The sequence below is a fragment of the Thermobia domestica genome, chromosome 10 (assembly GCF_964235325.1).
Source record: "Thermobia domestica chromosome 10, izTheDome1.hap1.1, whole genome shotgun sequence".
NCBI lineage: Eukaryota > Metazoa > Arthropoda > Insecta > Zygentoma > Lepismatidae > Thermobia > Thermobia domestica.
Window position 1 is genome coordinate 85,345,014 of NC_137463.1, and position 17,981 is coordinate 85,362,994.

General features: G+C 37.7%; 1 protein-coding gene across 1 annotated transcript in view; it reads right to left on the reverse strand.

Moving 5' to 3' along the window:
- Positions 1-17,981, reverse strand: part of LOC145662524 (aminopeptidase N-like) — a 98,239-nt gene that overhangs the window by 15,828 nt on the left and 64,430 nt on the right. Inside the window, exon 9 of the mRNA XM_081728184.1 lies at positions 258-339. Coding sequence (XP_081584310.1) covers positions 258-339 — 82 coding nt within the window. The remainder of the gene's footprint in view (positions 1-257; positions 340-17,981) is intronic.

A 17,981-nucleotide genomic window follows, 5' to 3' on the forward strand; every position in this document is an offset into this window, starting at 1 on the left:
TCAACATTTTAATTGTTGAGGACTATATCATAAAAATACGATTATAACAAATAGATAAAAATACAACACTACATTCTCCAGATATGGTTTCGATATGAACAAACTAATAATAGAAAATGCTATAAATAAAGCTGAAGTAATCCAAAGAATTAAAATTAATTAGGACAAAGACATAATAAGCTTAATCATCAGAGTTTCGTGGGAATATAGAACAATAGAAAGAGTTATTGGCAAGAGAAAAGTATGTAAAATCTTACCTCAAGATAAGCTTCCTCCGTATTAATTCTGACAATAGAATCAGTCACTAAATGTCTCCAGACATCTGGTTTGTCCTGGAATCTTCAATAGAAAATGTTATAAAATTTACGTGATTAGTGAATATCTTTCTAAATATTTAAAACTACTGTTTAACTATAAGATTTTTGGCAAATATAACCTTCGGAAAATTTGATCCCTGTTAGAGGTAACAACCAAGGGCGCCGATCCTGGGGGGCCGGCGTCGCGGCCTCCCAAAGCTCATCTGGCCCCTCTACTGTATTTATGAATATACAATAATTTAGGCATAATTTGAGTGCAATTTGTCTTAAAATCTTCATATATATATCTTCTCCATCTGAATGTCCCCCCCCCCAAATGTACAGAAAAATCGGCGCCCTTGATAACGAAATGAAATTAATTACTATTTCTGGAACTGTGAAAGATCTCTTTTAGTAAATGTACTTGTTAACACATGATTTTAGTGTATTCTTCAAAACAAAATATGCACAGAAACATTTCCATGAGTTTAAAGGTTTTCGTTGTTTAATTCATCTTATCATATTTTCACCAGAGTTCTTGAACGTTAAAAAAAAAAAAAATCTCTTTTTCTGGAGCCATAACTCGAACTGGCAACACTACTACGATTGGAGTGTCGTGTGGGCAGAAGATAAATGACGAACGTAGTGTGTTCCGTGGAAGTGTACGAGTCCGTTCAACGCTGCTGCAGTCCGTCCCGCATTACGGTGTGTGTGGCGAGTAGACATTGTTAAAGTAATTGTTGTTTGAAATACCGCCCTAACGCAATGTTCACGTGTGCAGAACAGCATGTGTGTATCGATTTCTAGGTGGTAGGAGGGCAAAATGCTAGGACGATTCACAGAGGATTAGTAGAGGCTTGTGGTGCAGCTGCTCTACCGTATCGGACAGTGGCGAGATGGGTTGCAGCATTTCAGGGGGACGACAGTCAACAGACAAAATGCATGGTGGAGGGCATATGCGAACGGCTACGGACACTGCTTGATGGTGATCGGCACTGGACTTGTAGTGAACTGGTGCAGGAGCTGAACATTTCTTAAGGATCACTGTTCCGCATGCTAACACAAGATCTTGGCATCCGGAAAATTGCGGTCAAATAGATACCCTATGCTCTGACCGAGGTTTAAAAGTGTAATAGGTGGGAATGTGTGCGTCTACACGTTCAACGTTACAATGAGGAAGGTGATGACTTTTTAAACCGCATTATTTTAAGTGACGAAACGGGAGGAAGATCCTACGAGCCTGAATTGAAACGTCAGTCAAGTGAATGGCGCCACCCAGAATCTCCACGACCGAAAAACCTTAGGCAAGAGCTAGCAAACGTGATGGTGATGATGATAATGTCATACGACCATGAAGGCATTATCCTGTCACATCAAATTCCACCGGGCGTTATCATCAATGCTGTATACTATGCTTCATACCCCAGTTACCATTTGCGACCAGCATTGCGGCGCAAACGCCCACACCTCCTGGTGTCTGGACCAATTCTCCTACACGACAATGCAGCTGCAATACATCCCATTATAACATAACTCGTTATACACAGGTCCTCAGTCATAATTATATCTAGACCATATTACTAAATCATTTAAAACTGTCTAGATTGCATTTAGACTTTCCTTGTTTTTATTGTGGCACACAATTATTGAAAATAAATACACACCTTTATGATAATGCGTACATACTTTTATATGATGGTTCCTGAATTATATCGTTTATTATTTGCAAAACGTTGTTATGACAACGTAAAGACAAAAACTCATCATAAATCGTCATATTAGAATCAATTTTGATTCTCTTTCTTTTCGTATTTTCGTATTTTCTTCGTCTTCAAACTGGTTATTGCATATTTTAAAATCATACATTACCCGATATTTAAAATTACACTGAAAATACAAGATGTCGTTGCAACATATCGCCCGAACTATAAGACTTACTTTTATTGGGTTTACAATTAAAAGAAAAGGATCCTGGACTGTTAAGTAATACATATATTAATCACTCGAATTTTCGAATGCACTTCGTATAAATGAAAATTACAATTCATATAAATATATATATTTATTTTTATAACAATATTATTATTTTATTTATTTTATATTTTATTTATTTATTTATATATTTTAACGACGATAAGGCACATTCGAAATCTGATCCACAAGTTATTTAATTTTAAGTCTTTTCGGGACCATTAAATGATTGTTACATGTTAATAATTATATACTTGGGCATAATGAAGAAGGTTTTGAAAAAGATGTATGTATGATATTCATATGGTTGTTCTTTGAATAAAAAAAATCGAGTACATATATCTTCAACAATAACAATAAGAATTAAGATAAAACATGATAATAGATATCAGAATAAAAATTAAAGTTACACTCTTAACAAAAGAAGATTTTATCGTAATCATGAATGTACAGAATTTAAATAAAAAATGCAAACGATAAACGGAATGATAATATATACAGTAAAGCAAAACACAAATTAATCGAATATATTATAACAATAGATTATGTTACATGTACAATAAATTCATTTATTTTGCATTGAAAGTCATAAATTACAACACAACGTAACATGTTATATATAATTCCTTTAAAATTCCTTGTTTTCCAATGCCACTTGTTATAAGACATTTAGGTTAACTTGATTCACAATTTCAGATGGAACAAAAGTTTTAACTAATTCCATCCATTTACTTCTAGTATACTTTGAAGGACGCCATAGCTTAAGTTCATCAATATTACGTAAACACAAAATTTTTCCCGCCTTCACATCCATTACTTCAAAAACTTTAGGATTAACTTGTTTCTTACAAAGATAAGGTCCAGCATATAAATTACAAAACTTATAAATTCTTTTTAATGATGCATCACTTTGTGGATGCAATTTTACAAAAACTAAATCGTTAGGTTGAGTCTCAGTTTTACCTAATTGTTGTTCTTGTACTTTTTGGTTGCGAGTCTTAAATTTCTGTATCCTGCGAAAGTGCATCATACTCACAAGATGTGAATATTTCATATCATCATTCTCATTGAGTGTAATACAAAAATGTTGCTCAATAGGTTGTATGAAATCGGTTCCATTATGGATATTAGAGGGTGCTGCACCCAATATATCTGACACCGAATAGTTCAAAAAGTAAGTAATTTCAGTAACATATTTAATCCAGTCAGAGTGCTTACCACGACAATAATGCCTAAATAACATACCAAGGTTTCTGTGTATGTTTTGCACAATAGAACTACTGGGATGGTAAGGAGTAACAAAATGCACCTTAATATTGGCGTTGTTCATTGCACGTATGAACAAATTACTTCAAAATTGTCCACCATTGACACAAAGTATGTGTTCTACAGGACCACAATGATATATATATATATATATATATATATATATATATATATATATATATATATATATATATACACATTTAGGATTCGATTAACAATTGCTGAGGAAATCACTTTACGCAAAGGGTATGCTACTAAATATCTAGTAAAAGTTTCCATGACCGTGAAAAGGAAAGTTTCGCCTGTAAGCGCTCTTGGAAGAGGTCCATACAAATTTACTGAAATAAAGGAATGAGGTCGTTCAGGCATTATTGGCATCATAGGCTTATATAGCGATTGATAATCGTTTGATGTTTGATCTTCATACATTCCTCGCAATCGTTAATATAATTTTTGATTTGTGATCTAAGAAATTTCCAATAGAAAGATTTGCTAATTAAAGAAACGTAGATCCTGTCCTATCATTTGATTTAGACATGAATCCAAAGCAGCACTACCATTAAATAATCCGGAGACAACACGATTATACTCGTACAATTGACCTTCGAACGAAAAGGCAGTGAATGGTCTCGAACCTTCCCCAAGATCTGATTATACGCCATTAGGAGATCCAGATACCCAAATATTGTGTTTCCTTGTAGTGAGCTGAGAATTTCGTCCACAGGTGGATACCTCACTTGTTGTAATTTTATATGGGAATTCAATTTTCGTAAGTCCAAAACTATTCTCAGATGTTTGCCATCCTTTTTGGGCACCACATGCAAAGCATTTAAATGGATGTTCTGGGAGGGTCGAATCTCTCAGCATTTCAGATATTTATTGGTGCACATTTTCTCTAAATCGGTATGGAACAATATAGGACTTCGTTATAATGGGATCTTTGGTATCGACTTCAATATTATAGACAAAATCTTTGCAACATCCAGGTCTAAGCGAAAATACCTTTTTATGTTTATAAAGAATATATCTAAATACAAAATCGTGTAATACAAAATCTTTATCAGTAATATTTATGTGCTTTATAATGTTATGCACACTCTTATGAAACGAATAATCATTGTTTCCTATCATAGGTTGTTCCTTTTCAATTTCCTTAAAATTGGTTTTCTTCTGAATATCTGAGTTGGTCCTTAAAAGATTGACGGTTGACATTGGCAAGCAACGCTGTCACTAACGGGGATTAATTCTTGAATAATTTTGTCATCCAGTGTACGTATTGCAAATGTTTTATTCTCAAAGTCTAAAACAGCACGTAATTGGGTTAAGAAATCTAATCCTATTAATATATTTTCATTTAATTCGTTGATAACTAAAATAGGAATGGTAATTTTTGTAATCTTGGATATGATTCACAATTTGTGTTTTACACATAACCATTTTTTGTGTTTACCTGTATAATCAAGTAATACCAAATTATCCACCTTTTGCAACCGAGGATTAGAATAATCTTTTGTGAGTTCACGCCAAAATGAATAGGACAGGAGTGATACTGTAGCTCCTGTATCAGTTAAAGCTTGAAGAGGAAGTTCTAGTGCATTTAACGCTGACGTGGTTTTGACCCCCTACACGTCAGCAGAATCTAGTTTAAATTACGGCAATCTGATAGACCACATTGTAATCCACAATCCTGAGTATTTTCCTGTCTGCTATATGTTGTTACCGTATTTTGATTTCTATTGGTGTAATTCCTACTGCCTGTGAACCTATTTCGTGAAAAAGCACCACGATTATTATTTCTGTTGTAGTTTCTACGATTAAGTTCAGTTCGAGTGCCGTTAACATTTCGTTCATTTGTTCTTGTTATAATAAGGACTGTTGTTGTTTCGTACATTTGAAACACCTTCTTTTTGAATATTAAGGTTAGGAACAGAAGCATAATTAGCATGATTACGAGCAAAATTAGTTTGCCCTCTACTGTTATTTTGTATCATGGACTGACACTCAAAATTCTGTACAATCTTAACAAGATGATTGAAATTGACACATTGGGCCGAAATCAACATCTGCTGGAATTTGAAGGGGAGAAGGTCTCGAATAGATGCTACAATTCGGGCCTCAGGTTGAAACGGATTAATAGATTTTAACTCATTATAGGCGGATATTACAAAATCCGTGATGCTTTTATCCAGTTTAGGATTGTAATGCCTGTTACGTATTAATGCGTCCCTATTGGCTAGCATAAAATCATTTTCGTAATTAGAAAACAATGCAATTTTTAAGTCAGAGTAATTACGTAGGTTAACTCTGATAGCCTTGAATCAAGTCAGGCAAGGAGTCAATAGCACATATGGCAAAATTTTTAAGAAATTGGATTCATCCACCCCCATTAAGTCACACTCATCTTTGAATTTCTCTAAAAACGCACTAGCCGGTATATCCTCTGATCTACCCTTAAACTTGGTGAAAGATTTAACTTCACTAACTTTTAAAAATTTACCTCTGTTTCTATTCGAATTCTCAATATAATTTCTGCTACGATGCGTAGAAGGATTGATTCTTCCCCGTCGACCCATACAAACTTCATTACCGCTAGTTGACGAACATTCAGCGGAATCTTCACTTTCTTTGTCGTCCCTTTGATGCTGCGGAAGATAATGAGATATCCGTATACCATCAATAGGAATTCTATTACCGTTCGTAAACACATTACCATGATTTTCATTAGCCGCCATAAGATTTTCTAAAACAGAATTCACTTTGTCTTGCAATTCTTCAATCTGGTTATTGAGTTCATTTATTCGGGCGGAATGATCATTAACCACAGTTTCTACAACTTCGATGGAACTTTGCATTTCAGTAAATCTATGTATAATTCGTTCCATTTTAAGATCACTTTGTTCAATTCGTCGAGTTGTCTGGTCGATTTTACTATTGAGTTGTGTCACCTGTTCACCAAGATCTTGCTTTAATTGTCCCATCTGTTGATCAATTTTACTGTCAAATTGGTTCATTCGTTGATCCATTCGGTCACCAAAATCTTGCTTTAATTGTTCCATCTGTTGGTTAATTTGATCAGGAAAATCTTGCTTTAATTGTTCTATCTGTTGGTCGATTTTACTCGTTTGTTGCTCCATTTGTTGCTTCGATTGTTCCATTTGCTGTTTAATGAGATCGGTCAAGTCAGAAAAGCTCATTTGCCTGTTGCCATCTGCTTCAGATGTATTTCCCATACTAGTGAGACTCATTTTAATATTCCTCGGAATTTTTTGTGAAACTTCTCAACATGGTAAACACCGTCTTGTTGTCTGTTTAGTGAAATCACCTCGCAGCCTTATAGTCAATCTGTACTGTTGAAATTTATTATTTAGGAGATTGACTACTTTACTTCGACAAATCACCTAAAGGTTCCCGGCGGCAAACCACCAAAATTTTATAACGTAACTCGTTATACACAGGTCCTCAGTCAAATTATATCTAGACTGTATTAATAAATCACTTAAAACTGTCTAAATTGCATTTAGACTTTTCTTGTCTTTATTGTGGCACACAATTATTGAAAATAAATACACACATTTATGATAATGCGTACATACTTTTATATGATGGTTTCTGAATTATATCGTTTATTATATACAAAACGTTGATATGACAACGTAAAGACAAAAACTCATCATAAATCATCATATTAGAATCAATTTTGATTCTCTTTCTTTTCGTATTTTCGTATTTTCTTCTTATTATTCAAACTGGTTAGTGCATATTTTAAAATCATACAGTGCCCGATATTTAAAATTATACTAAAAATACAAGATGTCGTTGCACCATCCAGTACAGACTGTGTTATGAGGATGGGGTTGGGAGGTACTGGAAGACCCGCTATACTCCTCGGATACGAGCCACTGCGATTTTGATCTTTTTCCAAATATGAATGAACCTCCTTGGGACAAACGTTCCAAAGACATTCCCAGCATTGCTCGTGGCGCACTATCAACACCCTCTCACAACGTGGGGTTTTGACAGGTATTTAACGATTACCAGACATCTGGCGAAGGGTTCAATAGACTGGTGGAGACTACATCGAAGGAGTATAATCTTCTTAAGGTGAGTGATGCACTACATTCCATTTCACAACTATATAAAGAGTGTATCGTTTAATATGAATACAACTTCATCTTCCCAAAATAGGAGGCAGGAGTGTGCATATAGCTACCACAGCATAGTATTGAATTATGTGAAGTTGGTAAAGCAGTAGATGCAGTTTTTACGAAAGAAAATGCGGAGCTTTCCGCAGAGAAGAGAAAATCCATGATGGACAGATGGACTAACGTACTGACCTGTACCATCATGGACAGATGGTGTACCTGTAAGGACTAACATACTGACAACTGGCAAAACTGGAAGGAGTAAATGTTAGTGCAGTGCAAACGGCAATTAGAAAATATGGTGAGGAGTATACCTTCAAAAACAGATCCCAACCTGGATGGAAACCAGACCCTACGAACTCGGAATTTGGAAGGAAGATACTGAATGCGTTTGCCTAAAAAAAAAAAAAAACTCTCTGTGCGACATGTTGCCCGAAACTTTGCAACTTCAATTAGAATGGTGCAGCGTGTCAAACATAGACATAATCTGAAAACTTACAAAAAGTAAAAAACACCTAAACGCAGTGCAGAACAGGATTTAGCCGTTAAAACTCGCCTAAGAAATTCGCACGACTCTATTCTGTCCAAATCAAATGTGTGTGTGATTATGGACGACGAAACGTACGTCAAATTAGACTATACATTATTGCCTGGTCCCCAACATCACACTGTTCGTGAAAGTTCGGCTGTCAACAAAACTGACAAATCAATTCCGACTGCAAAATTTGCCAAAAAGGTTTTGGTTTGACAAGCAATATGCGAACGTGGAATGAAATCACGTGCATCTTTTACAAACCGTGCAATGCAAGGTGATCTGCGTGTCAACGAGTGCTTAAATAAAAGACCTACCAATACTACGTAAACACAGTGGTGAAACTTTATTTTCGCCAGACTTGGCGTCGGTCATTATGGAAAATTAGCAATGCAATGGTACTCGAACCACGATGTCAGTGTTGTACGCAGAGAGATGAAACCACCAAAATTCCCAGAGCTGCATTCCATAGAACAATTTTGAGTTTCAGTGAAAGCCAAATTGCTAAAAGGTGTTTCCGCTGCTACTTCAGAGTGTGAGCAGTTTCATTCTGACTGGAACAGAGTTGCCAGGGCCTTTACTGATGTCGCTGCTCGGTCCCTTATAGTAAGTTTCAGAAGGAAAGGTTCGCGTACTAGCCAGATCTATTTAAGTTATGTGTTCCTCATACGTGTATATTTGTGTAGATCATGTTTGTATGTTTGTGTGTTTTGTTCTAGCTTTCATATAACCTTCAGACAGTACAGACAGTATATCACTTTTGCAGTATTTGTGTGTGTGTATTTATATTAAATGATATAGTCTTTATTTTACACACACACACACACACACATACATATATATATATATATATATATATATATATATATATATATATATATATATATATATATATATATATATATTTCTGAGGGTTTTACGGTGTGGAGCAATGGATAAACTTGTGATGGTGAAATATATCTGTGTGCAATGTGAACGTGAAGCTTGGGAGAAGAAAGCGGTGAAATCCGTTTTCAAATCGGTTCGGAAATGGTGTTAAAATTACCAAAAACTGATTTGGTTTTAAGAACAGAAGCTAATATATGCATCGTTCAACAATGAATACTAAATTAACGGTTGATTTTTTAAACATTGCCATCGTAAGTTAATTAAAATGTATATAATTGAAACAAATTTATGTAATAAACTATATTAATGGAATCATCAAGTGACGGATGTGCTTCGCAAGCTGGAAAGACGCCAGCTTTTACAAACAGTGATTTAGTGTCAAGTGCTAGCAATGATAGCTTTTTCTTTGATGCTTCTAAAAGTGCTAATGTATTGCCTTGTCGTCATTGCGGAAAGCATTATGTGAGTGCTAGAGGTTTAGCTATACATATTGGTAAGAAACATCGGGTTGCGTGTGATGATGGTGTTTGCTGTGATGTCACATTTAATGCCTGCCTTCAGAGTAAAACTGCAAATGCTACCGACACTAACAGTAGTAACAACACGAAAGATTTGACGATTTCTAATATGGCAAGATATTACTGTCAGTAAGGTGCTCGACACATATATTAAGACGTGTTCCAAAAGGTGCTCGTTCAACGGCGGCTGACGCACTCGCAGAGGTGTTAAACCATATAACAATTTAAAATGATGCAAAAGACTGGATCAACCTTTTCCTATTTCCATTTGTTGCTTTAAGTGCTCCCAAACAATCAGATAAAGTTAAGAATCTAACTACTTGGGTGAAGCAGCGAGTTCGCCTCTGGTGTAATATTGGCCATGACGCCTTAACCTGGCCTTAAACTAAGCTGAACAAATCTCGATTAAACCACAAATTTTCTAATTTGAAGGTTGTAGAGAATAAACTTGCCGATGGTGACATCCGTGGAGCAGCACGTCTTTTAATTTCTGATGATACGGTTGCTGCTCCGGGTACCTCTGTATTGGAGACCCTGTTGGAAAAACATCCTGCCCACCCTGGCAATTTCATTGAGCCGGATCTTCCTGATGGTCAACACACTTTTCAAGGAGTTTCGACTATGCAGGTTCAAAAAGCAATTAACTCCTTTCTGTCAGGCAGCGCGGGAGGTCTAGATGGGCTTCGTCCTTCAATTCTTAAAGACCTTCTTTCTTGTCAAATACTGTAATCGAAGGAAAAACTCCTAAAATCCTTATGTGATCTATTTAATTTAATAATTTCTGGAAAAGTACCAACGGAAGTTCTCCCACTGTTCTTCGGTGCCAAACTTACAGCGCTAAGAAAAAAGGATGGTGGTAGTCGGCCCATAGCGGTTGGGAATGTTTGGCGCAGAATATCGGCAAAAATTGTATGCTTTAGAATACGTGAGATAGTTAAGAATTTTTATCCCCCCATCAGCTTGGTGTTTGTGTTCCTAATGGTGCCGAGGAAGCTGTTCGCGCAGCCCGAGTTTATTTCTCTTCTACTCACAGTGCTACTAAGGCGATTGTAAAATTGGATTTTCGTAACGCATTTAATGAGCTTCGCCGGGATACTATGCTTGCCGCAGTGATGAATAATTTTCCTTCAATTTATCCATATGTTTATCAATGTTATGCTCAACCAAGTGATCTGTTTTTCAACGGAAACACTATTTCTTCTCAGAGAGGTGTACAACAAGGTGATCCCCTGGACCCAGCACTTTTCGCGATAACCATTCGCTCTTTATTTAAATCACTGGATACCGAATTAAACATTTGGTACTTAGACGATGCAACAATTGGTGGTGAACCCGAGATAGTTCTCTTGGCTTGCGTCTTAACTTTTCTAAATGCGAGGTGTGTTGTCTTGGAACAGATGAAACCGCATTCGACGAAATCTTTAGAAGATTTAATGAGGCTGCACCAGGCATACGCCCTCTAACAATTCAGAATGCTTGTCTTCTAGGTGCTGCTCTCACGTCGGAAGCACTCACTAACGTGCTATTGAATAAAATATCTACTTTAGAATTGTTCTTGTCTCCGCTTCCCTTAATTTCAGCCCATTTAGCATTTTTCCTTTTACGAGCATCTTTATCAATCCCTCGCTTAACCTATTTTTTAAGATACTTTCCATCTTGGCATGAGAGTTCTTTGCTGGAAAAATATGATACTGTCCTGAAAACTGGCCTTGAATCAATTCTGAACTGCTCTTTAAATGACACCTCTTGGACACAAGCATGTTTACCTGTTGGTTTGAGCGGTCTTGGTGTTCGACAAGCTGTGAATATGGCGATTCCTACATTCTTGGCGTCATACCACGGATCTCTGCGTTTAATCGAAGCTCTCCTTCCACAGGGTTATTGTATGGACCCAGATGGTTCAGTTCAAGAAGGCTCTAATAAGTGGGCAAACTTAGCAGATACAAGCCTTCCGGAGATTAACAAAAAGTGTTATCAGTCATCTTGGTATACACCAATAGCATGTCAATTACATGTTCCGGAAGATAAAGCCAGGCTTCTTGCTACCTCGTCTCCCGAAGCGGGTGCATGGTTGATGGAGATACCTTCTCCACCTTTAGGCCTTCATTTGTCAAATGAAAGCTTTCGAATTGCTGCAGCCTTACGTTTAGGCTTAGCAGTTTGTGAGCCTCATCGCTGTCCAGCTTGTGGGGATGAGGTTAACCAACATGGCCTGCATGGCCTTTCATGCATGAAGAGCGCTGCTAGATTCGCCCGACATTCCTCTGTAAATGATATAATACTACGAGCCCTCAACACAGCTGGATTTTCTTCAATACGGGAAGCTTCAGGTTGCTGTCGTTCGGATGGAAAGCGATCGGATGGGATGACACTGGTTCCATGGATGAGAGGTAAATGTTTATTGTGGGACTTCACATGCGCTGATACATGCGCTCATTCAAGTCTCCCTCTGTCACTATTGAATGCTGGAGCTGTTGCTAATCGCAGAGAAGCTGAAAAGCAAAGAAAATACAGCAACCTTCTCGAAAAGTTTGTTTTCACTCCAATCGCTATTGAAACAAGTGGTGCTTGGGGTGCAAGAAGTCTTGAATTCATTAGGGAGGTAGGAAGACGCATTTCTTGTGTTTCCGGCGAAGTTCGCTCCACATCTTATCTAATACAGCGCATATCCGTTTCTATCCAACGTGGTAACGTCTCCTCGGTCCTGGGCACTTTACCACCTGGCAAGGAACTGGATGAAGTGTTTATACTCTAAAGGATTATAGTTTTTCTTTCGACTTTATAATCACATAATTATTTCTGATTTAATATTTCTTGTTTCCGACCATGAATCGACATTAATACGTTGTTTAACTTTCAAATACTATCGTAACAGTGTAATAAAGTTACACCAAAATTGGATAAATTTGCTAAATGGAAAATATAAGGCATATATAGATAATTTATATAGACACAGAAAGCTATATATATGCAGGGTGGCCCATTTTAATCTTTCCACGGAAATATCTCGAAAAAACGGTTGATCATAAATGAATTGAACAGAAACTCAATTAGGAAATACCATGGGGCAAATTGAATGGTGAAATCCAGGGCTGCTCTTCAATGGGGCCGGGGGTCAAACTTTAAAATCCTAAACGGAAACATGGGGCGAGTAACACCTCATTCAATAGATCTTTAAAAACTAAAAAGCGATGTGGCAAAAGATTTTTTCATATTTGTCACCGTATTCAAAATGGCCACCAAGATATGTCACCTGTATCAGATAAACGTCCAGTACCACTAATATGAAAACGGTTGAAATAAATGAACCAAACAAAACTTCAAATAGGAAAGCCATGGGACACATCGAATGATGTTGCCGCGGTGCCTCCAGGGCCGCCTTTCATGGGGCTCCAGGCCCAACTTAGAAACTTTAAACGAAAATATGGGTCAAGTGATTCATCATTCGATAGATCTTCGTAGACTAAACAGCATTGTGGCAAAAGATTGTTCATATGGGTCACCGTTTTAAAAATGACCACGAAGACATGGCGCCTGTACTAGATAAAATGTCCAGTACCATTAATATGAAAACGATTGAAATAATAACTGATGAGCAGAATAAAACTCCTATAAGAAATCACAGAGGGTATTGCTCAAAAGTCGTCTGCACAATATTAGTTCACTTAAATACCAGTCACTTGTACACTTCTCTATTACACCCAGGGCCGTAACCTGTGGGGAGCATCGGGCAACTGCCCCTTCCAGGGAAGCTCCCTGCCGTTTGGTGGGGAACCATTTTAAGACAAAAATTTTTACTCCATATACGATACGAACATGAAATTATAAATGAAGCATCAAACAGGTTCATTGCGTTATATAAACAAAGCAACACAGGGGCGCAAAAGGTAAATAAAACAAAAATTAGTCTAGGGCCCATTTCAGTAAAAAATGTCTACTATTAGGTGCTCTAGAAATAATATGTATTAGTATGGACTTGAGATTTGTCAATATTGTCCCCTTAATTAATTTGTCATGTATGAAACGTGCTCAGGGGCGCAACTAATGGAATCGCAACATTTCCGTGCGGGAGGGCCATAAAGAGTAAGAGAAAGATGGAAAGAGAGGGCCCAAGAATTAGAGAAACAAATTATCTATGGGGCCCTAATACGCGTATTAATGCTTGCCCCCCAGAAAAAACTAAGTTACGGCGCTGGTTCCACCTATGGATTGTATTTTGGGATACAGACAAAATCTCACGGCCGAAACATCGCCGCCCAAAATCTCGCCGGCCAAAACCTCGCCGCCCAAAACATCGCGGGACAAAATCTCGCAGGACCAAAACCTCACCGCCCGAAACCTCGCGGGACAAACTCTCGCCTGGCCAAAACCTCGCCGCCCAAAACGTCGAAGGCCAAAATCTCGTGCGTCAAAATCTCGCCTGCAGCTTAATAAAAATTCAGTGTAGTATAACAATATCTGCTGCTTTTCTTATAAGTAAAAACAAAAAATGGAAGGAAGAGTTTGGTGTGTTGAGAGTAGGGGCGCCGAATTCTACTTTGCCCTGGGCGCCGAAATCTGTAGCTACGGCTTTGGATATATATATATATCCCCCTCGCTTTTGTTGTACCGACAAAGTGAAATTACAAAATACATCCTAGGTTCGAACCTCATCTATGTTGAAAATTTGATTGAGATCGGTAGGATGGCTCAAGAGGTATAATGTAACAAAAAAAATGAAAATGAAATCGTTGAGTTTTACGTCCCACGGTATGGCGGTTAGGCTAAAGGAGACTGTGATTATGAGAAATGAATGAAATGGTGGAATGAAGAAAGTGGAAGGAAACGGGAGAACCCCGAGAAAACCCACGCACACGGTGTTTGTCCACCACAAAGTTCACTTGGCGACGGCTGGGATCGAACCCGGGACCCCAAGCACCAGAGGTGAACGCTCTACCACTGAGCAACCGCGGCCCCTATATATAATGTAACAAACATAGTCGTTTAATTTTTTTATATAGATTTCCAAAGCATGCATTAAAATTTTCTTGTCATTATTTTAATATAATTATGTGTTATTACTAAATATATACATATAGTAATATATATAACATTCTACATTGAAGAAATCGTCGTGAAGAGGTTTTATTTCTTCCATTTCTTCCCAGGCGACACTACGTCTCGCTTAATTTAGACCAGGCGAGATTCTCTGTCGCGAGATCATTACAACGAGGTCTTGGTCAGGAGAGATTTTGGTTATGGCGATATTTTGGGGCGCGAGGTTTTGGCCCGGCGAGATTTTGGGCCGCGAGGTTTCGGAAGGCAAGGTTTTGCTCCGCGAGGTTGTCGCCACGAGGTTCTGGCCGCGAGGTTTTGTACCCAAACCCTGTATGCTATCGTGGTGTATCAGAACCATTTTAGATAGGTTTTCACGACGATCTCACATTTCTTCACTTAAACGTCTTAATAGCTCTCAATAGTATCACAAGAATGCCCTCAGCTCCATCACACTTTGGCCATCATCTTACCCCGAACAATCTCTCATGAGTATTTTGCGAGTGGACATGAGTTGTTTTCTCTACTGATTTCAATTCTGTGTTTCTCAGGTTCAAAGTAGTAGTGTTGTCAAAGGCTAGAGCAGCTCAGCTCCCGGCTCAGTCACTATCGAACCGAAGTGAGAAGTGAGCCGAGCCAGCAGCTCATCCAACCGTGCCGGCTCAAGCCGATGGTTCATTCCAACTGAGCCGGCTCGAGCCATGGCTTACCTGAGCTGAGCCGAACCGAGCTGATGGCTCACCCCAATCGAGCAGACTCGAGCCGATGGCTCACATGAGCCTAGGTGAGGCGAGCCGAACCAAGCCGGTGGCTCATCTCAACCGACCCGGTTCTAACGAATGGCTCAACTGTGCCGAGCCGAACCGGCCAATAGCTCATTCCAATCGACCAGACTTAAGCTTTTGGCTCAGTTGAACCGAGTCGGAGTTCAAGCTGAGCTGGTTGACAATACTATTTCCAACTCGATAAAGTTTTTGCATAGTTTTCGTCGGTTCAGTTGAGTAGGGCCATGGTTTTCTTGCCCCTTCTTTGGTTATGACCCGAGCACTCTAAATCATATCCTTAACTTTAAGTTTTCTGATCTTACAGAAAACCAACTGAGAAAGGTGATAAATTTCCTTCTATCGCTTGATGAAATCGAGGAAAGCAAGATCGCCTACAATAGACCCGAGAAGCATACGTAGAAGGCAAATATATAGTATATTGACCATTTGATAACATTATTTTAGTATGGGCAGTGATAGGAAAGCTACATTTCAAAAGTGGCTGCTCTACAGTTACATGATAAAAATTGTAGCTCACTACAACTATTAGCTAGTTTTCCAGAAACTTATTTGCTACTTAAGCTCTTGTCACAAATACAGCTTACTTGGCATCATGCATTATAATATATGTCATGGCATCTACATGCGAAATTGAAATTAAAAGTTTGGTTAAAATATTACATAAAAGCTCTGTCTGTCAATTTGCATTTCACAGTAACGTATGCATTTTGTCTGCTCTTTTTAATATATATATATATATATATATATATATATATATATATATATATATATATATATATATATTACCCCCTCCAAAATATATATGCTTTCGTTGCTAAAATGGCATGTAGGTCTATTTTAAGATCATTACATCCTTTTGACCGATCGTCAGTGCGCAATTTACTTAAGAAAGTTTTCTTGTAATATTGTTGCAAGTTGGAGACAGAAGTCAGAAAACAACCATATTTTCTTCCTATCATCATATAAAAGTTTACTAAAATGTTGTGAAGAAATGGAATTACAAAATATTTTTGCGTCCTGGAAAAGATTTATTTGTAGCTTTAGTGCAAAATTCGCTACACACTATAAAAATATGTAGCTCAGCTACAGCTACTAGTTACAGGTTTATTCTTGTAGCGCAGCGCCGCTACATCTAGAGCTACAAACGTTGTACCTAGCTATTGTAGCTTCAATACAAATAGCGCCTACTTCCGAACCGACTATGATTTATATAAGTAACAACTATCACCTAGTATAACTTGTGTCATATACTGTATATAAGGAAAAGTAGATGACAAAGTAAGGCGATATATTTTAAAAGTAACTTAAACAACAGATTGAACCCTAGACAAGATATTTCACGCTTCTGTCAAATTATATTTCTATATCATCATTTTGCTTTCAATGTGCCTATATTAGGCCTATTCAAAATTACCCTATATATATTTAAAAGTTTGGACTACCTTTTAGAAAATTCATTTCCGATAGTTCATGAATCTTTACGCTTACCCTGTGAAGCATGAGAGAACATCAGCGTGTCGTTGTTGCCCAAATTGATACTCATTAAACACTTTTACTGATATCTCCCACAGAACACCAAAGTGCATAAACAGTAAAGAAAATGTGAGTTAATTATTAATTGAATATCTTTTCTCCAATGAAAATCTCGCGGTGCAGTATGGATGTGAAACATGGTGTTGGAATCAAAACCTATGAAGTTTTATTTTCAATAATAAAAAACATCGTTCTTTTTAGTGTTTGTTCTTCAAATGTCCAATAAAAACCACGGCCCTACTCACCTAAACTGATAAAAGCTACTGAACACTGCGTAAATCCATTAATTCTTCAAGATAGCTATACAAGAAATTTATCGAGTTGGAAATTTACACCTGATATTACAAGAACTTTGTTTTGTAACATCCTCTTCACAGCCGAACCAAGGATTTCTTTAAGGAGAGATCAGATACAAGAAGACCTACTAAGCCTTACATACAGTCACTTCCATAAAAGCGACAACCAATCTAACATCTAGCGACGAAACTCGGTCCATTTGAATGCGCTGAAAGAAACGTGCCGACTCTAATTGTGCAATTGGTTTCAATTGGTCGGCTAGCGGTTTGTTCATCACAGAGCCGAGCTTAGAAAGACCGAGCTCATATATCACGTCTACCGAGACGATGGCGCAGCTAAACCGAGCCGACTCGAGAGGATGGTTCATCTGAGCAGAGTTGAACAGAGCGGATAGCCCATTGCACCCTAACGGCTCTATGGTGCGCTTTACCGAGCTTTTATTGGGTACATCTACTAGAAGGATATCACCTCAAAAATCCAACTAAATATGTGTCAATTGTTGAGGAACTGTGCTACTTCTAATGCTACTGTGAGAATTTGCGTTGCAGATTTCTAAAAGATCAAAGGTTCATTGTTAATGAACTTCGCTGCAGTGCACCTCCAATAATACTGACCCAGAAAACATTGATGTTACTCATGACAGTATTGTAAAATCCAAACTTTGGTGTGCTATAGAAATCATAGGCAGTTACAACATCCTCTGATGAAGTCTTGAAAAT